Raw genomic sequence first — 23459 nt, 5'->3', positions numbered from 1 at the left:
CGTTTAAATTAATGCAATTTTATGTTTAGTGAAGTATTAAATAATGATATATAATAAAAATCGAATATGGAGGTGATTATAATGGTGGTGGCGGTGGTGATGGAAGTAGTGGTAGGTTGGTGGTGGTGGCAATGGTGGTAGGTTGGTGTTGGTGGCGGTGGTGGTGACAGTAGAGATAGGTTGGTGGTGGTGGTGGCAGCGATGGTGGTTGTGGTGGCGGTGATGATAGGGTGGTGGTGGTAAGGCGGTGGCGGTGACGGTTGCGGTAGGGTGGCGGCTACGGTGGAGGGTGGATGCAATGGTGGTGGTGGTGGCGATATGGTGGTGGTTGTGGTATCGGTGGTGGCAATAGAGTGGTGGCGACGATTATGGTGGTGGTGGCGATAGGGTGGTGGTTGTGGTGGCGGTGGCGGCAACACCGATGGTGGCGGCGACGGTGGTGGTGATCGGGTGGTGGCAGCGATGGTGGTTGTGGTGTTGGCGACGATAGGGTGGTGGTGGTGGTGGTAAGGCGGTGGCGGCTGCAGTAGGGTGGCGGGCACGGTGGAGGGTGGTGGTGGTGGCGATAGGGTGGTGGTTGTGGTGTCGGTGGTGGCGGTAGGGCGGTGGTGGTGGTGGTGGTGGCGGCGGCAACACCAGTGGTGACGGTACAGCGGTGGTGATCGGGTGGTGGCGGCAACACCGGTGGCAGTGGTGGGGTCAATGGTGGTGTAAGTTGGCAGCAGTGGAGGGTCGTGGTGATGGTGACTTATACGTCACAACCTTATCATGCTTTATCCATCACTCACATGATGGATTAAATAATACGTCATTTTAACGTATAAGGGGACTTTGATGGATAAGCTTATACAATACAATGTCATCACCAAACAATGGATAAACTCATAATGTATTGTATAAGTTTATACTATCATGCCTAATACGACGTGTCAAACGAGCCCTAAATGAACCAATTGAGTCTGGTCTTAATTCAACTTATTTGCCAACGGTTGTCATGTGTTTTGGTAACATCTGTAGCTACTAGTTTAGAAATTATATTGAAAGAGAGTTTCATTAAATTCTTCAAGTAACATTTCAGATATCCAAATATTGTTCTAGAGACAAATTTGGCTAACTTACGACAGTTAACAAGCACCTGATCAGCTTGGAAGCTTGTTTTAAGCTGATCTTCCTTGCATCGACTTGTTCTTAAGTTATAACTGCTTTCCCTATATTGAAGGGACAAACCATGTAGTGTTCTTTAGCACGTAAGGGCCTTCTAGAAGTTCATAAAATATCTTCTGTCGTGCCTTGAGGCCCCTGCATCTTTCCTTAAATCTCATCCAAACTCAGACCTTTAGACGTTTTGTTATGCACCATCGATTGGGTCTGCCTTCTCGGCTAGCACTTCTCAACGGCCAATTTGCCAGATTGGCTTGCGAAGTGTGTCGGCTACCTTAGCAGCCATTACATATTTTTGGGTCCAACAATCCCAAAAGGATGAGAGTACAAGTTTTAATCCTGAGAAAAGACATATATTGAGATAAACATGTACCTGTTTCCAAAATGGGTGGCGTCATCCGTCAAATAAAAAAAAACTAGTTTAATTTAAAAGGTGATGGTTGGGTAAAAAAGTTTGACTCTCATAAGAGTGAAAACACAAGTTTAAATCCCGAGAAGACATGCAATCGTTTTCAGAAAGGGGATTAACGTCTATCAAGTAAAAAATAATAATTTTCAATAGTTTTTTTTTTGAAATAAAAAACATATATAATAATAATAATTTTAAAATATTATAAATTTATAATTGACCTCAATGAAAGTATTGGCCATTTGGAGTTTTTTTGTGTTACATTCTTTATAAAGCCAATTAGATAGTTCATTGTTTTTCTAATATGACTGACGATTTGCTATGAAGATTCATATGTTGGAGGCCCCACCCCTAGTTGTAGAACCTTCTCTTATTTAATTGTATAAGAGTTTCCATCCCACATACCACTTTTGTGTAGTAAGTTTCCATCCTAGACAAAATGGAAAAAACGAAGAAGGTTTAATAGACACTTAAACTAAAACACACGGTTTGACCCAAAAAAGTTTGAAGAAAGAAAAGAAACTTAAACACAGGCGTCAAGTCATCTGTAATATCATTCAATTATGAGAGCGGTTTGAAAATATCAAATGATATATGTCGAAGAGTTTAATTTCTATGCGTCGAAGATGTAAATTTTTTTTACACTGTTGTTTATTGGTGATTTTGGTAAGTAAATAAAATAAGAATGATTGTGAAATTATTTGGTAAAAACGCTATCAGAAGTGAATTCAACGACGAAAAACAAGATTTAAAGGACAGAATTGCTTAAAGGAAACGTTGTAAACAACGGTGCAAGCACACGAAAGAAAGAAACTGATAAACAAACTTCATTAATTGAAATAAAAAGTACAAAACACTGATTACAAAGCATGAAACTGAAGTCGAAAACATGGCTGGATCAAGCAATCACATACTCAGTTGCAAACTCTAATGGCTCGTTGAGTCTCTTTGATTCGGACATGAGAGCGTTTGAGTGATTTTGAGTGGAGAAAATTGCGAACCCTTTCTTCAACGTATTTTCTTCTATTTATAGGCCCTTTTCTTCAACCGCTTGTATTCTAGAAGTCACCCACGATCCAGTCTGAATTTCCCGCTTGCTATGCAGATCCCTTGTTTCCCACGATCCCACGTTCTTGGCAGTTATGAAGATAGTGGCAACTGCTAGTCGGTATATCCAGTTTTCTTGGTGCGCTTGCTTCGTCGAGATTATTGTCTTCCTTGATGGTGTCGATGTCTTTGCTCGTCGACATTTCTCCCTTGGCCATTTTAAGATTCAATACTTAGCCATTTTCTACTCTTTGCTAAGGGTTCCTCTCTTGGTTGTTTTTTTCGACGCTTATGTCTCTTTAGCACTTTCGACGATGTGAAAACTTCGCCCAACGACCGTCAACTAATCAAATTTAAAGGATTGAAAAAATTTAGTTTTTTTAATTTAATTTCATGAATTGACGTGGCACATCTTACAATTTAATTTGTTGACAGTGTAAAAAAAGTTTACACTGTCAGTGCATAATCCTTTTTCTATATCGAATATATGAAGCATTGCTCGATTCAGTGACGGATGTATGTAGAACACTATGAGGGCACATGCCCTCACTTGATTTTTAAAAAAATCATTAGAAAAAAAAATTGAGTAGTAAAAGTATGTGGTTTTTTATGGCTCTTTTGATAAAAAATGCTATCACTTGTGTTTCACATTGCTAAATGCCCTCACTTGTATTCCACATTGCTAAATGCCCTCACTTGAGTAGTAAAAGTGTGTGGTTTTTGATGACCTATTTGGTAAAAAATGTCCTTACTTATGTCCCATTTGGTAAAATATGCACTCACTTTTAATAGTAAATATTAAAAAAATTTATACGAATTTATATGTGTATTGCCCTCACACCATCAAATTTCTGGATCCGTCACTGGCTCGATTACTAACAAGGACCACTTGCTTTTATCAATAAAATTTCAGTTTGTGAACAATTATTTTTAGGGAGACCATCTAACGCCCTTATATCAAGGAGAGTAGGGAGATCTTCTGACACTCTTATCAAGTATATATAGTTGGTCTTTGATGATCTCTTCAACATGCACTAACATTAGTGTCCGGAGATATTTTATCTCCCCTCTACCAAATATTTTTCAAAAAAAGGACTTTGGCTTATTTAGGGGTTTGGAAGAGAAGTGAAGAAAAAGTATTTTTTATTTATTTAAGAAAATTATATATATATATATATATATATATGTGTGTGGATGTGTCTTGTGTAAAAAATGTTTTTATCTGATAACATATACTAGATCACGATTTTTGTATCTAATTATGAATGGTTAAGATTAAAATATGAAGTCATGTGACTTTGTTAAAAAGTCTCATGTTTTTTTTATGTGATCACATGACTATTAATTTTTTATTCTAGATCATTCATAATTAAAATCTAATGGTAATGATTTATTTTTATGTTCTCACATAAAATTATATTTTTCATAAGATACATCTCAATATATATGTATGTGCATAGAACTTAGGATATGAATTATGAAGCAAGTTGATGAACATTGAACATTATGAGAGTAGAGAGTACGTATGAGATTTTATAAAGTTGATACATGATATAAAATACTATATTTTATGCAAAACTATATAGTATATACTTAAAATAATATGTCACGATGGAAAATTACAATGTGATGAGCTGGTGTAATATATTAGTTTAAGTGGGAATGAGGTGACAAATTTTAGTTTAATTTTTTAGTGAATGGACGACATTTGACTGAAATATTTTATATTTATACTTATTTAATCTCTTTCATACTACTAATTTTGGCCGTCTGGTTTTGTAAATTGACCATTCTCCAAAAAAATATTGACGAAGTCCAGCAACAAGTCAACAGACATGCTTTCTAATTTTGTTTTCTATAAAAAAGATCTCACAAGCGTATGGACAGAGTTCATACTGCTAGACTAGTCATGGCTTCCTCTCTGCTTCCCTTTCTCTTCTGCTCACTGGTTCTGCTACCCATCTGTGTTTTATCACAAAACAAAAGCAGCTTAACCATTGGTGATTCTCTTAATGCTGGAACCAGCACTTCCCCTTGGTTGGTTTCACCTTCTGGTGAATTTGCCTTTGGCTTTCTCCAACTTAACGACACTGATGACCTTTTCTTACTTTCAACTTGGTATGCCAAGATTCCAGAGAAGACCATTGTCTGGTATGCTGACCAAGGCAACCCTGCTCCAAGGGGCTCAAAAGTGGTGCTCAGTGGTGAAGGATTAGTGCTCACTGGTCCCAGTAGTGAGCAGTTATGGAACGTCAGTGCTGGAGTTTCTCTTGGTTTGTTGAATGACACTGGCAACTTTGTGCTTGAGGATGATAACTCCAACACTGTTTGGGAGAGTTTCAAGGATCCTAGAGACACGTTGTTGCCCTCTCAGGTTCTTGAAAAGGGTGGAAAGCTTTCTTCAAGGCTCACAGACACAAATTTTAGCAAGGGAAGGTCTGAGCTCTTTTTTAAAGATGATGGAAACCTTGTGGTGTATTCTATAAATTTGCCATCTGGGTCTGTCAATGAAAACTACTATGAAAGTGGAACCATAAAGTCCAACTCATCAAGTCCTGGAACAAAACTGATCTTTGACAGATCAGGGGATTTTTATGTTTTGAGAGAGAATAATGAAAAGTACAACGTGTTAGAGAGAGAGAGTGCAACATCTACTACTCAGTTTTATCTTCGAGCAACTCTTGATTTTGATGGGGTGCTCACACTCTATCAGTATCCGAAGAATTCAATTGGGGGTGGAGGTTGGACTCAAGTGTGGTTTGAACCAGATAATATCTGCAGTTACATTGTAAAGTCTGGTAGTGGCATTTGTGGATATAACAGCTACTGCACCTTGAGTGAATATAAGAGGCCAAAATGTCAGTGCCCAAAAAGCTACTCACTGGTTGATCCTAATGATCCTTATGGTAGCTGCAAGCCTGATTTTATCCAAGGGTGTGCAGAAGATGAACTCAGTCACCAGAAAGACCTCTATGACTATGAAGTTTTGAAAGATACTGATTGGCCTCTTTCCGATTATGTGCTTCAAAAGCCTTTCACTGAAGAACAGTGCATGGAGTCTTGTATGGAAGATTGTTTGTGTTCTGTTGCCATTCACAGGGCAGGTGATAGCTGCTGGAAGAAGAAAATTCCACTTTCAAATGGGAGAGTTGATGCCACTCTATATGCTAAGGCCTTCTTGAAAGTGAGGAAAGACAATTCCTCTCTTGCTGTTCCTCCAATTCCAGTTCCCGTCATCGTAAACAAGAACAGGAACACTTTAGTTTTGGTTGGGTCTGTGCTTTTGGGTACCTCTGCTTTTCTCAATGTTGTATTGTTTGGAGCAATATGCTTCAGCACTTTCTTTATTCTTCAGTACAAGAAGAAGCTTAGAAAAGGTACTACTGGTAGTCGTGTTGAACTTGAAACAAATTTGCGTTGCTTCACTTACGAGGAGTTGGAAGAAGCCACCAACGGGTTCAACAAAGAGCTAGGAAGGGGAGCTTTTGGTGTTGTTTATGAAGGAGTCCTGAACATGGGTTCCACAACAACTTGTGTCGCGGTGAAAAAGTTGAACAATTTCTCCTTGGAAGAGATTCACAAGGAGTTCAAGAATGAGTTGAATGCCATTGGTCTTACTCATCACAAGAACCTGGTTCGTTTAGTTGGATTCTGTGAGGCAGGATCTGAGCGTCTACTAATTTATGAGTACATGAGCAATGGCACTTTGGCAAGTTTTCTTTTCAATGGGGGAAAAAGAAAACCCAGTTGGAAACTAAGGCTACAAATCGCAATTGAGATTGCTAGAGGACTTGTGTATTTACATGAAGAATGCGGCACAAAGATCATCCACTGTGACATAAAGCCTCAGAACATACTCCTTGATGATTCCTTCAGTGCAAGAATATGCGACTTTGGATTGGCCAAGCTCTTGAAGATGAATCAGAGTAGAACCAACACTGCCATAAGGGGAACAAAAGGGTATGTTGCACTTGAATGGTTCAAAAACATGCCTATCACGGCTCTGGTGGATGTCTTTAGTTATGGGGTGCTGCTACTAGAGATAGTTTCCTGCAGAAGAAATGTAGAAGCAGAGTCAGAAGATGAAGCAAAAGCAATCCTAACAGATTGGGCTTATGACTGCTACTACGATGGTACTTTACTTGCCTTGGTTGAGGGTGATCAGGAGGCATTGGAGGATGAGAAGAACTTGGAGAAGTTGGTGATGATTGCTATTTGGTGTGTTCAAGAGGATCCGTGTCTTAGACCCACCATGAGAACTGTGACGCTTATGCTTGAAGGTATTGTTGAAGTGCCAGTTCCACCATGTCCTTCACCAATTAGTATTCAGTATTCTCTAGATTAATTAGCTGGTAAGCTAGATTGTCAGGTTGTGTTATCCCTTGCTGTGTTATCTTATCTGAATTGTATAATTTGCACTCATGTCAACCCAAAATCAGAGAGAAAGTTCAAAGTCTTACAATAGCAGTATGTAAGCAATGAGCAATGCTGATGGAATGATCAAAATAAACCTGTATTTATAGAATTTTACATGAGTAATAATGGTCTTTCAACCTTTGTTAAGTCATTGCAAATAACTTCCAAGATTATAGCTTTACTTGTGTAGTCTTTGAATTACTAACTCTATGAGTGTTACCTTTGCTCGGCTAGCTGACTATACAACTAAGGAGTTTATCTTGGTCGTCCTAGCCGAGCAACACGACGACAGTCACTTGGTCATGAATCCTTCGGGCCGACCGGGACGATTAAAGGCTTTGTGGTCATTTGGGCCGGGAAGAACATGAGTCCTCTAGCTTGCCACACAATTTATATGCAATAACAAGATGATAAAGCAATGTCAAAATATTATGAAGCATATATCAAGTAGAAATCAGTTTGAGATACAATAAAAACAATTCGAGGTATACAATTGAATTCTCCCTACGAAGAGTGTCAAGTCAAACAAATATAAATTTACGACTAAGACCAGAAAATTAGAAGCAACACGTTTACAAATAAAATGGACATCGATATCAACATGTTTGGAACGATCATGAGATGTTGGATTTCGTTGCCAATGCTATTGCAGAAACATGATTGGAATAAAGCATGACTGAATTAATTGACATCTAAAACACCTGAAATAATTGTTTCAACCACAACAGTTCAGAAGCAGCACAAGCTAAGGCCATATATTCCGCTTCAGCTGAAGACCAAGCCACAATGGTCTGTTTGGACTTCCAGCAGACTAAGGAATTCCCAAGAAACACACAAAACCTAATAGTGGACCTGCAAGTGGTTAAGCATCCACCCCAATTGGCATCAGAGATGGCATGTTAGAACAAGATGAGAATAATAGGCCCTGTCATGGGCTCTGCTTAAGGTACTGAAGAAGATGGTTGACTTCGAACATGTGTGATGAGTATGGTTTTGACATAAACCGGCTCCGTTTATGAACAACAAAAGTAATATCCGGTCTAGAGATTGTCAGGTACATTAATCGGCCGATTTCACCATCTGTAGCAGCAAGTTTAATAAATAGGAGGCCTCTCATTCTCATTTTCTTCACACCAAGGGACCTGGACTGGGCTTGGTGGCCATGACTGGTGACCTGGACTGGGCTAGTCTGTGGCGAGGTTTAGCGGATGGACCTAAACGAGGACAAACATGAAGCGACAATGTGTTAGCATGAGTGGCTAACCCCGATCGTGGAGCTGTGGGACATCGGATCGTTGGCTGAGAGTCGACCCTGATCGTGGAGTCTTGTTTGTCCTGCCTTTCCATGAGGGATTGGCTGAATGAATATCCGAAGCGTCTTCATGTATGTGCACGAGCATTGACTAACTATAACCCAGAGCTATGATATAGTTTCCCTATGTGCGAATGTTAGTCTAGGGTTTTAACTGCGATTGTTAGGGTAATATACCATACTTGTGACATGTGAGTGTTAGAAGTTGACCCTGCTTGTTTGTTGTTTGTTGTTTGGCGTGCAGTCAGCCGAGATGTGACCTTGTACCCGCTCGATATGGATGACGATGTCAACTTGGGATATTGACTACACTCAAAGGCGTTACATCTACACCGGTAGCGTACGAGAATGAAGACACATACTTCAGAGGAGATCCCTTATCCTCGCTTGTTATTACGAGACCTTGAGGATGCCATATCATCCACCTTAATTCTTATGTCAGAGGCACCAGCAATATGGAGTAGGATCTCGAGGAGGACGAAGGCAATCCAAAGAGAGGCACCAATGATAAGGAGCAGGATCTTGAGGAGGACGAAGGCAATCTAGAGGGAGGTAGTGGTTCAATTTAGTGTATGTGTGTATCTAGCTATGTTTTGTGTTATTTTGGCTAGTGGCATGTATCCTTAACATGATGATGCACTATGTGTATGTTTCTCTTGTACTACTTGTTTTGGAGAGGGTTTGACCCGGCGGTTCCCTCATGACATTATGAGTCTTATTATCTTACGACTCTTTTGTCTACTTATATGTGATATTGATGTTTGGTGTGCACGCTCTGACATGTTATGGCATTATGTGGGACTAGTTTTGCCTTGAAATATTACTCTAGTTCACACATTTACAAGATTGATTTACATGTCGTAATGACAAAGCCTTAGTTTTGAGGAAAAATATTTAAGATTTTCAAATACGAACTAAGTTGTGTTTTTCAAGCCTCATATCTTCTAGATTCTTAATATTAGTCTTGGAATGCTAAGGAAAGGAAGTTGACGATAATATCTTGGTTAATGAGAATGAGAGAGCACCTCTAAGTGTAAAGTAAAATAGCATCATCTCCACATGTGAAAAACAAGTAAAGATTGGAGTAGTGAGACAACGATGTTCCCACAGAAGGTGACACGTGCCTCACACATGATCCATTAGCTCGACGCTCTAACGGAGTCAATCAGAGTTACAGTTAATAATACTCAGTAAACAACATAATTAAAGTAACCACAACTAAAAATAAGTTTTTTATGAAGAAGAATAAAGTTGAAACTATGTGGTGTTAAGGCTTTGATTTTTTATATTTTTATTCTCTTGGAATGGGCTAGTAAAGCCCATCATAAACCCAATAACCAGCAATTAGGGTTTTAGCACTGATTGATATTTCACACCATCTCTTTTCTCTGTGTGACACATGCACTTGCTTGCTGTTGGAAACAATGGCGCTGTTCCTTCTGTACGAGTCAGCGTCGGGTTACGCTCTGCTGGAAGCTCACGGCGTCGATGAAATCGGCCAGAACACCGAAGCCGTTCGCAACTCCGTCTCCGATTTGAACCGCTTCGGCAAAGTCGTCAAGCTCCGCTCCTTCAACCCCTTCACCTCCGCCCTCGATGCCCTCAAACAGTGCAACGCCGTCTCCGAAGGTAACAACCACCGCACTTCACTTCAGAATCAGTTATTTCTTGGTTTCTGTGCTTAAACTGAATTGATGCAATGGTTTTTTTTGATTTTGTGTTTTGATTACGTTACGTGTTGTTGTTCAATGTTTAGGTTTATTGACTGATGAGTTGAGAACTGTACTGGAAACTAACTTACCGAAAGTAAAGGAAGGGAAGAAGTCGAAGTTTAGTTTAGGTGTATCGGATCCTAAGATTGGTTCCCAGATATCTGAAGTGACTAAAATCCCTTGCCAATGTAATGAGTTTGTGAGCGAGCTGCTCCGCGGTGTGCGGCTCCATTTCGATAGGTTTGTCAACGATCTCAAGGTTAGCATTTGCTCTTGCCTCTTGTTGTGTTTTTACAAGAAGGATGATTCCCGTGTCGTATGTATAATGATTTTTGTTGATTAAATTCTGTAGGCGGGGGATTTAGAAAAGGCGCAACTTGGTCTCGGGCATAGTTACAGCAGAGCTAAGGTGAAGTTTAATGTTAATCGAGTTGACAACATGGTCATTCAAGCAATCTTTCTTCTTGATACCCTTGATAAGGATGTTAATTCGTTCTCCATGAGAGTCAGGTAGAATTTTCATATTCAAATTTTATGTTTTATCGTTAGACATGAAGAGTTTAATTCTCTGATGGTTCGTCGATTGCGTGCAGGGAGTGGTATTCGTGGCATTTTCCGGAATTAGTGAAGATTGTAAATGATAATTATCTGTACGCTAAAGTTGCAAAATTTATTGAGGATAAATCAAAGTTATCTGAGGACAATATTTCAGACTTAACTGACATAGTTGGGGATGAAGATAAAGCAAAGGAGATCGTGGAAGCTGCTAAGGCGTCCATGGGTAGATTTCTCAACCTTGTATTGCTTTTAATTGTCATCTCATTCATCTAAATCTTCTCTTTCTTGAATTTCTTCAGGGCAGGACTTGTCCCCAATAGACTTGATTAATGTCCAACAGTTTGCTCAAAGGGTAAGGACCTATCTGAGTACAGGCGGAAACTATATGATTATCTGGTTGCTAAAATGAGTGACATTGCACCAAATTTGGCCTCTTTGATTGGTGAAGTTGTTGGTGCGCGGTTAATTTCCCATGCTGGTAGCCTCACAAATTTGGCCAAATGCCCCTCTTCTACCCTCCAAATTCTTGGCGCAGAGAAGGCTTTGTTCAGGTTTTAAACTTAACCTCTTATATTGAAGTTGTGTTTCTTTGTTCATAGAAAACGAAAACCTCAAGGTTTTATGTTACACTGAGAATTTGTTGTTTCATTAAGGGAGTTGGGTTCATTAGGGCGTAGGTGCTTTGTTATATATGATACTCTAGGTCAGAGATGTTGATGTCAATCTTCTTATCAATTTCTTTTGCCGAGATGGCAACAGAGGAGAATATGTAGGCAGGATCATTTTTGTCCCGCATTTACTCCACTCTTCCCATTCCCAATGCCATCCTGTCTTCACAGCCATATCCATTCTCCTTCTAGTTCAATCCTGTCTTTTTATATGTTAAGAGGGTTACCATCTATGAAGTATGAAGACACAAGCACTGGATATGACACCGAAACGAACACACATACAACTACATGTGTATCTATATATGCATGTACAACGCTATATATGTATGTACACCGCTATGTATGTATGTGTGTGTAGCGATAAAAAAATTTAATAGAACACCTGATAAGGACTGGAAAATGCGTCGTACACGTATAGGTGTTGTAAATGTGTCCGACACTTCAAAAGAAGTGTCCATGCTTCAGACTTCAGAGGTTACCATTTTCTTTTACATCTGGAGCAGTTGGTGTTTTAGTGCATTTTTATTTCACTAATAACATTAAACCAGTAAATAGCTCAAACTCTGCAACTGCAAACTACATATTATTTATCTAACTCCTTCCTTCAACTTTACAAATGACTGATGATAGCATAAGTGAAGTCATAATTAGGACTTGTGTTCAGATGTATAAAGGTAATAGTTACCCATCATATGGCCCCAAACTATTTTGTTAATGTTTTGACTGCGTGTTTTGTCAAGAAAATAGCTCATTTTGATCTGTAATTATGATGCTAACTATTCTTGTATGGTGTTAGTTCAAATATATAATGCCTTTGCCTGCACTTTTCAGGGCATTAAAAACAAAAGGAAACACTCCCAAATATGGTCTGATATTCCACTCTTCTTTTATTGGTCGAGCATCTGCCAAAAATAAGGGCCGAATGGCTCGTTATCTTGCAAACAAATGTTCAATTGCATCACGGATTGACTGCTTCTCTGGTTTGTTTATTTCATTTTAATTTTAGTAGGCTCATCTCTATCTTTACATCTTGTTGTGTGGGAGATGATTTTGTTGTACCGTGATGCAGAAAGTGGCACTACTGCATTTGGGGAGAAACTTCGTGAGCAAGTTGAGGAGCGACTTGACTTTTATGACAAGGGGGTAGCCCCTCGTAAGAACATAGACGTCATGAAGTCTGCTATTGAAAGTGTTGAAAACAGAGGTATGAATGAAAAGAGAGCAATCCATCCCCCCCCAAAACCTTCTTGTTTGTTCCCTATTTTTTGGTCAAGAAAACTTTTCTTGTTTGATTCCTTAAACTTGAATAATATGCGTGTAGTTGTGAGTATAAATCAGAATTTGTAATTATTTTACCACTAACTGTTGTTTTTTTATATTTTATTTTCTCTTTTGCTGAGCCATATGGTGGAGAGTTAAATTTGTTTTTACAAGAAGTATGTACTTCCCAATAAACTGCACGTGTAGAATGAAATTTTGCTGATTCGTAGTAACTATTGCATATACAGAGATGGAAACAGAAGAAGTGCCGGTTGATGCTTCAGGCAAGAAAGCCAAGAAGAAAAATAAAGCTGCTGCTACAACTGATGGTGATGACATGGCTGTAGATAAGGCCCCAGAAACTACAAATGGTGACGCATCAGAGGATCATAAGTCAGAAAAGAAGAAGAAAAAGAAAGAAAAGAGGAAATTGGACCAGGAGGTGGAGCTTCATGATCAGACTGCAGATGATGGTACAAATGGAGTTGCAAGTGAGAAAGATGGAGCAGTTAAAAAGAAGAAAAAGAATAAGAGGGATGATAATGGGGAAGTATTGGAGGCTGCTGATGAGTCTAAGAAGAAGAAAAAGAATTCAAAAAGCAAAGGTACTGAGTAAACCATGAATTGCTGGTTTAACTGTTGAAATCGTGTTAGATATGTAATTGTTATGGATGATGTTAAAGTTTCTTCTGCTTTCAAACTTCTGTTGCAATTGTCTTTGACTTCTTTACATATTATAAAATTTTTGTCGTAGCAAGTTTTGGCATCATTGCATCATTTTCCAGTCTGTCACATGTTTTATTTTCTATTGCTCTAGCAATTCCGACCCGGATATGGTGAAAGCCAAAGTTCGAGAGTGTGGTTCTTAAAGATTGAACTTTCGACCAGGCTTTCAAATAGCCACTTTGACCACCGCGATCGTCACCTTTTAATGAAATAATTAATGGATAATGCTTTACGAGTTGAGTTTTTTATAACAAAATTAGACAAATTCGGATCTGTATGTATTGTAAGTATTCCGGGCATATTGGGACTTGGGAGGAAAACATTTTAGGTGGAGCTAGCCATGCCTATGTTATTCCATTCTCTTCCTTTTCCTACCTTCTCTCAATAGACGAAGATGTTATTTTTCGGCCATATTCCATCCACATAGAACCATTATAATAAATTAAGTTTTAATTATTCAGTGTGAAATGTGGATGCATTTTCTCTCCATTCTACTATTTTTATAGTTAAAAAAAATTAGAAAGAATGATTTATCATTTTAGTGCACCAAGAGTGACCAAAACAGACATGGCCTTCCTTAACCAAACATGCACTCAATGCTACTGAGTGTATGTAGCATTGAGTGTATATACATTCAACATAGGTGGGTTTTAAAGATATCATTGATCACAAATTAAATTTCTATAATCCTTTATTTTTCTAACATCCAATTTATCCTAATTAACGTGTTTAACTTTTTAATTATATCTTTGTGATAATGAGTGGCAGAATCTATGTGGGGAATGATATGTGGAGTGGAGTGGATTGGAATAGTACCTTGAGACAGTATGGCGTATGCACCACAATCACAAGTATGCAAATATGCAAATGATGGGTTAGATGACACCAAAACACATAAAGGCTTTCTGTTGTTGATTTGTTCTTTCTCGCAATTATGTGTATGTTGTCCCCACCTATTAATAATATTCAATTTTTATTTTTATTTCTTACTTCTTATCATATTATATATATATATATATATATATATTTGTTTTTTTTTCTTTTCTCACACCTGGATAAATATTATGAGGTGTTTGCACGGTACATATTCAAGATTAATCATATTTTCCTTTTTCAAAGGTGCAATTATTAACTATTTGACGCCACATCTCAATTATTTATGCCCCACGGTATTGGCTCCATATGAGAGTAATGCAAGTGGTGTGATATGCTCCTAACCAATAACCATGCATTGTCCCCCTCAAGTCTCAACCACCATGCGGAGATACGACATTGGATTCTGAATCTCTGATAGAGATTGGCAATTTTGTCTTTATAATGAAGAATCTTGTACAATAATTAAATATAATGTTACTAGCTCTATAGACTTCCTTCTTTTTTAGGTTCATTCTATAGGCTTACTATTTTCTCCTTTTTTTCTTAATATTGTTAGATAATGTTATCTGAGAATTTATTCATGACCATGAAATACTAAAAATCAGTGAATAAAAGTTACAATTTATTCCTGTTTAGGTGTGTAGATTCAGCTTCGAAATCTCGCTACCTCGCTAAGGTTCCTCCATCAGGCAGGTGGACCGTGGAAAACGCGAGAGTCTCATGTAAGTGAGGTGATACCTGGTCTAACGTTTGGAGGACAAGTCTCGTGTATTGTATTAACAACCACGAGTCTTGTTCCCCATAACCTCCTTCCATAGACGAAGCTTAGCATATTCATATACAGTGGATAGGGTGACGCCGGATCCCTCACCGGACTGATCAGGGCGCTTCAGCTTATGAAGATATTTGAAATTCAATGCTACACATCACATACAATATAGATCTTTTTTTTTTTGAATGACGGTCCTCAGTGGAGAGTAGCACTCTAGACAGACGAAGGTCGGGCGAGAATTCCCTGACGGCTTGACTAATGCAGCGAGATCTTGGGCGACTCCTCAATGGCGCGCCAACTAAGGTTTTCCTGATTGGCCAACATTTCCTTTGTATGGCGAGTGATGCTTTTATCTTGAGAGTACTCAAGCGCTGTCTGGCGAGTGATGCACTATTTTGTTGATATATGAGTACTTGGGCTGCATCTGTATAGGGCCCAAATCTTAGCGGGATTATGTTTAGAGTTTTACCTTTCCTGCTACAAAAGGAAAAAGATCATTATAATAAAAGCATGTTCGCTCGATATACTAAAACAACGACTAGGTCAAAAACCCTAACTCTGATCAGGGTTTAAGCTTGGTGACCTTCTTCATTTAGTCAACATGAACAGATAGAAAAATCTATATTTTTCATGGTAGTTGGTTGCCAAATCAATAAGGATTTTGCACTCCCCGTAAAAAAACTTTCTAAAGATGTAAGTGTCAGCATGCTTTGGGCATCAAAGATGGGACGATAATTTAGTGAATATTCTTTTATGGCATTTGAAGCAGCTCAGATTAGCAAAAATTGTCTTTTCGTTACATGATGCTTTATGGCTGGGGAATACCCTCTACAAATTATGCATGTATAGCTTTGGCTGTTTTTTCCCTTGAATTTATACTGAAAAATAAAGTAAAAAATTAATATGTCATGTAATATGATCTTAATAGTTTATTTTTATATTATACCAATTACCAGCGGTTTATAATATATAGTGGCCAATCTTTAGTTTGTCCACGATTAATGGCCACCATATGTGAAGGAGAAAATCTTCAGTCTTCAAGAAGCATAACCCTTGATATTATTATTCTCTATTCCATAATTTTTTGATAAAAGACAAAAATGGTCAATTAAAGAGCAATAGATCAAGGAGTCCGAACACCACGTGAAAAGTAGCTAGTTTATACAAGTAGTGTAGTTACAAATAAATAAAAAGGTGAGACCCACTAGTCTCATTCAATAAAAGTAAAGAAAAATTGACATGTATTTATGACAAATTATGGAACCCAAAAAAAAAAGTAAATGAAATTTTAATTGTTAATTAATGATTCTAATTTCGTACTTTTAATTTAAATGCACTTTCCACTTTAAAGAGTAAGAGCTAAATCCAAAAAAAAAAATGTACAATTGTTTCTATAAATAAGGAAGAAAGATAGAAGGGCGAAGGAAGAAGAGCTCTTAATTTCTCTTTTCTGTTCTTTATCTCTGCCATGGGTTCAGTGGTAATGCCGCAAGGTGAGTCCTGTTAATACATACACATGTTATATACATTTCCTTCATCCTTTAGCTAGTTGCACTACAACTTGTTTGTTTAATTGTTTGTTGAATAGTTGGTGTGTGAATTATTATGAGTATGATATATTAATTGTTGGAAGTGTATGGTAATTGGTAAATGAAGGCATGGAAGGTGTTGTAGAAGAACGTGAAGTTCAGAAAAGCTATTGGATTGAACATTCTTCAGATTTGTCCATGGAGTCAATGATGCTCGATTCCAACGCCTCCAATCTCGACAAGGAAGAGAGACCAGAAGTGAGTTAGTTTCTTTTCATTTTGTACAAACTTACATGTTTCCTTTATTACCCTCTTCAAAATTTGTTATGAAAAGCTGGATATACTCTCTTTTTATTTCATATTTATGTATAACATCGTTTATGGATATTTACTTTTCACATTATCGTTTAGACAAGAATAATATGCTTCCTTACAGTCTTACACTATGCTTACAAATATGGAAGCCAGAAGTTGGCTTGCATATTTGTCTCATAGTTCACTTAATTTCTTTCTATTTTAGGATCTTTTATTTATTTGAGCTGAGAGGGTGATGGCCGTTTCTATTTTTGAGTTGTTATTAATGCCCCAACACCTCAAATCACACCCTACAGTGATTTCCTAAAATGTCATTTGTTCTATTGCTTACCCCTCCCTAAAATTTGGTACAATTTTTTGCTATTTTCTATTAACATACCGATATTTAAAACCGGTGTATTTTCCTTTTGTAACAAAAAATACTGGTGTAAAAATTCAAAATTGTTGAGGAGTTCTTATACTCAAATCACTTCATATTCCAATTTGTTGTCCATATTTAATTTTATGCTTGTTATTACAAGCTATTCAGATTTAACAATGACTTTTGTTATATTTTGGTTCGGTTGAAAAAAAAAATGAAAGAAATGCAAGGGAAATTAAAGAGGAATGAAGATAAATGATTTTAAAGTTTTTTTTTAACAAAGGAACAATTCTAAAGTTATTTATTATGAGAGAAATTGGAAGGAAAAGTAAAAAGAAAGAAAAAAATTATGTTGAAAAATGATATAAATCTCTTCAACTAAAATTGGGATGTGATAATTAATTAACTTTTGATAAAAAAAACTATTTAGCATACAGTTAAAAATATATCATTATTAATATTTATTATTATTATTATATTTTAATTATTTTTATAAGATGTGAATTGAAAAATATTTTAGACAAATCAGCACATGCACTTTCTAATATCAATTTTCTATGTACCAAAAAAAAATCACTTTTCTGTCCAAAATTGAGAAGGAAAAAATGTTACATCAGCATTCATGTAATTTTTCCATAATCCCTGTTTTCCTTTCTATAAACAAAGGAAAATATATTGAAATCCATTTTTGTTAATCCTATTCATTTCCTTGCTTGCTTTCTTCACAATTTCAAACAGTGTGCACTACCAGCTAACTTACAAACTATATTTGGTTTTCTTTAGTTTCATTGGTCTAATTCACTCATTTTGTTAAAGTATTCATGTTTGCTTGTGAGACTAAATCTATTTTAACACCTCTAGTGTTTGAAGCTGGGAACATTCACATCCTTATGATTGTGAATTTAAACTACTAAATTATTGGCCTGAGCTTCTTTTTTGATACTTGGAGGCTAGAAGCAGCATGAAACACTTGCAAATTTCTATTTGTCCCTTTTTCAGTATCCTTTATTTTCTTCCTTTTAAGTCAGGATAAGTGATTTCTTAATTACATAGGTACTCTCCCTTCTACCTGCAATTGAAAGTAAATCAGTTATAGAGCTTGGAGCAGGTATTGGAAGATTTACAGGTGAATTGGCTAAGAAATCTGGCCAACTGCTTGCTGTGGACTTCATTGAGAGTGCAATAAAGAAGGTAACTACATTCTCTCACCACACTGAACATTCATGATTGATGTTTGTCAAATGAAAAAAAAAAAAGAGAAATTGGTTCTCTTGTTGTGAAGTGATTACCTGAATCTCACATTATCTTTCTGCAGAATGAAAGCATTAATGGACACCACAAGAATGTCAAGTTCATGTGTGCTGATGTCACATCTCCAAACTTGCATGTTTCTGAAGGATCCGTTGATCTCATATTCTCGAACTGGTTACTTATGTATCTTTCAGATCAAGAGGTTATTTTTTTTTGTTTACCTTTTAGAAAAGTATTAAGGCATAGAATTTTCAAGGTTTTGTTTTTCAGTTAAGATATGTTGAAGTTAACATAATGTATCAAAATGTTTGGTATTCACTTCAGGTTGAGAATTTAGCTGAAAGGATGATCAAATGGTTAAATGTTGGTGGATATATATTCTTCAGAGAATCTTGTTTCCACCAATCTGGAGATTCAAAGAGAAAATACAACCCAACACACTACAGGGAACCCAGATTTTACACTAAGGTTTGTTCTTAGTGTAATTTGTATTCCCTCTTAGTCCAAGTCCAACAATTGCTTTATTAAAGATATGAGTTCGACATTTTTGGGCTTATGTGAAATGTTGTGAGTTGTATTTCATGGAGATAGTACCTTCAAAATACATAAAACAACCTATGATGCATAAATTGAATTTCTGATGGTAAAGACAGACCCTAATCTCATGGGGTTCCATTCAGTTTTACCATTTGTTATCCATACACCTTATTTTCCCCATTTTCATGCAGGTATTCAAAGAGTTCCATATGAGTGATAATAAGGGGAGTTCCTTTGAACTTTCTCTTGTTGGCTGTAAATGCATTGGAGCTTATGTCAGAAATAAGAAGAATCAAAACCAGGTGATAATAAGGGTTTCTATTTCTTTTATCATCTCTTATTTCAGCTTGTTTGGTTAATGGTCAACACATGTGATTTGAAATTGTAACACTGTGATGCAGATTTGCTGGATATGGCAAAAGGTTAGATCACAAGATGATAGGGGGTTCCAGAGGTTCTTAGATAGTGTTGAGTATAATCATAAGGATATTTTACTTTATGAGAGAGTTTTTGGCCAAGGCTTTGTGAGCACTGGAGGACTTGGTATGTAATTACCATTTTCCTATCAATGTGTTCCCTGTTATCCTATATATAGAGAATTTCCCTTCCATTTAATTTAAGATGGAGGAATGATCTTCATCAATGATACCATTATGGCTTAAATAAGTTTTTAGTCCCAATTTTTACACTTAAATTTGATTTTGGTCTCTACCATCTAATTTTTATGGTTTTGGTCCCTACTTTTACAAATAGCATTAATTTCAGTCTCTGATTTATAATATCTTACTGTTCAACGGGGATGTGGCTAATAGAGAGTCACGTCACAAGCACCACATGTCCTGATAATGTTGAATGAGCTATGTTGCTTCCAAGTCATATCTGATAGCTAGTACTTTTAATAAAAAACAAGGCTTAATACATCAGAAGGCCCCTGTAATTATAAAGGGAATCAGTTCCAGGGCCTGAAAAATTTTCGCATCAAATTGGGTCCCTAAGAAATTTTTTTTAATTCAATTAAGGCCAAATCTCAATTTTGTCCTAGTCATCAGTGACACCTGGCTTTTATAATTTTTTTTTAATTAAAAAATATTAAAAAAATAATTTTTAATACCAAGTCATCAAAATAATCAGAAAAAAAAATTAAAAATCTTAATAAAAACCTAATCTAATAATATAATCTAAACATAATCTAATTATTACCAAACCCAAATCTTTCCCCAAATTGAATTGACCTTGTGCAATTTTGTTTCATTACATGAAAAAGAAAACAGGGGAAAAGCAGGGGAAGAAAACTGCACAAAATTGCCCTCACCACCGTTGAAGAGCAGACCTTCACCACTCAAATCTGAGTAATCAACTCTTATTTGCTTCCAATCCTACCAAACCCCATCATCTTCATCACCATAACCTTCTTCACACATTGAAACATATACAAATTTACCAACAAATCAAAGATCACGACGAACCAGAACCCTAAAATTAAAAAATTTCCACCAGAACCACCATTTTTAATTTCCAAAACCTAGGTTTAGAACCTAAAATTTTCTCTTCAAAATCTTCATCCCCAACATCACCAACATCCAGGAACACTCAATCACCACCTTGATGATCGCTGTCGCAAGGAGAAGGAGATCCAGTGGCCCTTGCTGTCGCCGCCGCTACTCCGCCACTGACCGCCGTCTCCGGTCGTCATCTCCGGCGACCTCCTTTTTCATAAAGGAAGGTACTTTCTTGAAGATCTTCCTCTCCTCTCTTTGAATCCGAGATCAGAACAAAGAAAGGAGCCTGAGAGAAGCTTGATTCTAACTTGAGTTTGAGGTTTCTGTATTGAGATTTCTTAGTTTGGGTTTTGGGTTGGAGATCCTGATTATGGGATTATTGGGTTAAGATTTCTGGGTTTGGGTTAAGAAGAAGAAGGTTGAGGAGGAAAAGATGAGAAAAAGAAGGAGGAGGAGGAGATGAGAAAAAAAAACGATGGATGAAAGAAGATGAGAATATCAGTCAGAATTATATTATTGGATTAGTTTAGGGTTGGAGATCCTGATTCTGGGATTATTAGGTTAAGATTAGAGAGTATTAGTGATTAGTTTAAGGTTTGTATTAAGTTTTTATTTTAAATTTATGATTTGGAATTAAAAAATTAAGTTTTGGAAATTTTTAATTAAAAAATAAATTAAAATGCCATGTGGAAAAGCTAAGTAGGCTAAAATTGAAGTCACATCACCGTCTGACACACTTTGTCCTTAATTGAATTAAAAAAATGTCTTAGGGACCCAATTTGATGCGAAAATTTTTCAGGCCCTGAAACTGATTCCCTTTACAATTTCATAGCGATCGAGAAACGATAACCTTTCCTAGATCTCTTTTTTATAACAAGAACTAGCCATTGATCTGATTTGGAAGCAAAATATGTCACATAATATTACTCAGTACGCATAGTGGCTAGCTGCATCACCTGTTAATAGTGAGATATCTTAAAGCGGAGACTGAAGCCAAAGTAACTTGTAAAAGAAGAAATTAAAATCATAAAAATTAGATGATAGAATCAAAACCAAATCTGACAGTAAATAAAATGGAGGGCTGAATACTTATTTGAGCCTATCCTTATCATTTAACTGATCCATGGACTGGAAAAAAGGTTTGATGTTTCATTACTCATCACATAAAGTAGCATTCCATCAATGTAAAGGCAATTTATTGTAGATTTCAGATAATTCTAATGTACAAGTTATAATTCCTTGAGCAGAAACAACAAGGGAGTTTGTGGCAAAATTGGGACTAAAGCCTGGTCAGAAAGTGCTGGATGTTGGTTGTGGTATTGGAGGTGGTGACTTTTACATGGCAGAAAATTTTGATGTTGAGGTTGTTGCCATTGACTTCTCCATAAACATGATTTCCATGGCTATTGAACGAGCCATTGGACTCAAATGCACTGTGGAATTTGAGTGTGCTGATTGCACTAGTAAAACATATCCTGAGAACACATTTGATGTGATCTACACTCGTGACACCTTGTTTCACATCAAAGTAAGGAAGCATCTTTGGTTTTATTTGTTACTGTAGATTTTAGCAAAGTTAAGCTTTATAGAATATGTGAATAGATAACTTACAAGGATTTGTACAGGATAAACCAGCACTTTTCAGATCATTTTACAAATGGTTGAAGATTGGAGGTACGCTTTTGATTACGGATTACTGCAAAAGTGGTGGAGATCTATCATTAGAATATGCTGAGTACATAAGAAAAAGAGGATATTATATCCATGACATGAAAGCATATTGTCAGGTATGATATCATGTGATGCTAGTATCATCAATTGAAGTTATTCTGGTAACATTTGTTTTGCATGACATGCTTCTTGTATTCTAAATCATCCACAGATGCTTGAGAATGCTGGATTTGATGATGTGATTGCAGAGGATCAAACAAATTTGGTTTGTCACACAACCTATGATTTATAGCATGTTTGAATCGGCTTATTTTTCCTTAGAATCAATTCTGACATCAGAAACTACTCATATTAGCTTCTTCCCATAATTGATTCTAGCTTTAAAATCAACTATAGAAGGATTTCACATTTTACTGCCCTATTGGAGTTGTAACAAAATTATCAACTGTGTTTCAGTTCATGAAAACTTTGCAACAGGAGTTACTTGGCATTGAGAACAAGAAGGAAGATTTCATTGATGACTTCTCTGAGGTGGTTTTCTTATGTGTTTTGAACATGGCTATTTATAGTATGTTTGCATCAGTTTATTTTCCTAAGAATGAATTCTGGTATCCAAAATCTTCTCTCCATGATTGATTTTTTCTTTAAAATCAGTTGTAGAAAGATTTCCAAACATGCTATTAGTTACTTTTTTAGGTGCTTATTTCTTTTAAATTCAAGTCAATTCATTTCTGGAATCATTGCTTTCAGGAAGACTACACTGAAATTATTGAAAGATGGAGGGCTAAGCAGATGAGGGGTGCAGCTGGTGAGCAGATATGGGGATTGTTCATTGCCAAGAAAAAATAATGCTTCATTCTATAATGATGTCTTGTAATGACTATCTTTAGTTCAGTGTGAACAGTTTTCTAAATAATGGTTTAGATAAGTATTCTTGTTATAAAGTATTTGTGTGTTGTAGCAGAAGATGAAGGAAACATTCTATGCATCCTCTTGTATTTGAATGTGATGCTGACTAATTAATATGGCTTCTGTTCAAAATGTTTTTGGTTGGTTTGACACGTTTCCACCTTTGAAAGTAGTTATTAATTAGTGCAGTGTATGGAAATCCGTCCTAAACATTAATTATGGAGAAACATATATTAGTAGTTTCTGGGTGTCAAAATTGATTCAGAGTAAAGAAAAGTCACTCCAAACATGTTATTTTCTAATGATTTCCAGGCAAACTAATCTATTCACTTGTGTATGGTGGCTAAGATAAATAAAATATTTAGATTCGTAGTGTCACACAATTTAAAGCATAAAAACTCTAAAAGTTACATATTTTAACTTCTTCCATAAGTGAGTATAGACTTTGTTTTATAGAAACACACACG

The 23459-nt window shown here is 36.7% G+C and overlaps 3 protein-coding genes across 3 annotated transcripts; all 3 read left to right on the top strand.

The window, feature by feature from the left end:
• Nucleotides 1–4487: 4487 nt before the first annotated feature.
• On the top strand, nt 4488–7184 carry LOC130738784 (G-type lectin S-receptor-like serine/threonine-protein kinase RLK1). Its single transcript, XM_057590937.1, has one exon. It carries the CDS (start codon nt 4497–4499, stop codon nt 6960–6962), a length of 2466 nt encoding a protein of 821 aa, XP_057446920.1. The 5' UTR covers nt 4488–4496; the 3' UTR covers nt 6963–7184.
• Nucleotides 7185–9689: 2505 nt separating this feature from the next.
• LOC130738785 (nucleolar protein 56-like) lies at nt 9690–13315 on the top strand. The gene is given in 9 exon segments (XM_057590938.1): nt 9690–9974; nt 10102–10316; nt 10410–10567; nt 10651–10838; nt 10915–10968; nt 10971–11166; nt 12118–12266; nt 12356–12490; nt 12795–13315. Coding segments are annotated over 9 exon segments (1668 nt in total). The 5' UTR covers nt 9690–9769; the 3' UTR covers nt 13163–13315.
• A 2979-nt stretch (nt 13316–16294) lies between these two features.
• LOC130738786 (phosphoethanolamine N-methyltransferase) lies at nt 16295–23191 on the top strand. Its single transcript, XM_057590939.1, has 12 exons — nt 16295–16413; nt 16577–16707; nt 18179–18316; nt 18441–18578; nt 18701–18844; nt 19105–19215; nt 19315–19456; nt 21660–21940; nt 22038–22199; nt 22295–22348; nt 22540–22614; nt 22834–23191. The coding sequence occupies exons 1-12, from the start codon at nt 16389–16391 to the stop codon at nt 22930–22932; spliced, it is 1500 nt and encodes a 499-aa protein (XP_057446922.1). The 5' UTR covers nt 16295–16388; the 3' UTR covers nt 22933–23191.
• Nucleotides 23192–23459: the final 268 nt, after the last annotated feature.

This window comes from Lotus japonicus, chromosome 2 (assembly GCF_012489685.1).
Source record: "Lotus japonicus ecotype B-129 chromosome 2, LjGifu_v1.2".
Lineage (NCBI taxonomy): Eukaryota > Viridiplantae > Streptophyta > Magnoliopsida > Fabales > Fabaceae > Lotus > Lotus japonicus.
This window is presented reverse-complemented; position numbering and strand designations above follow the sequence as displayed.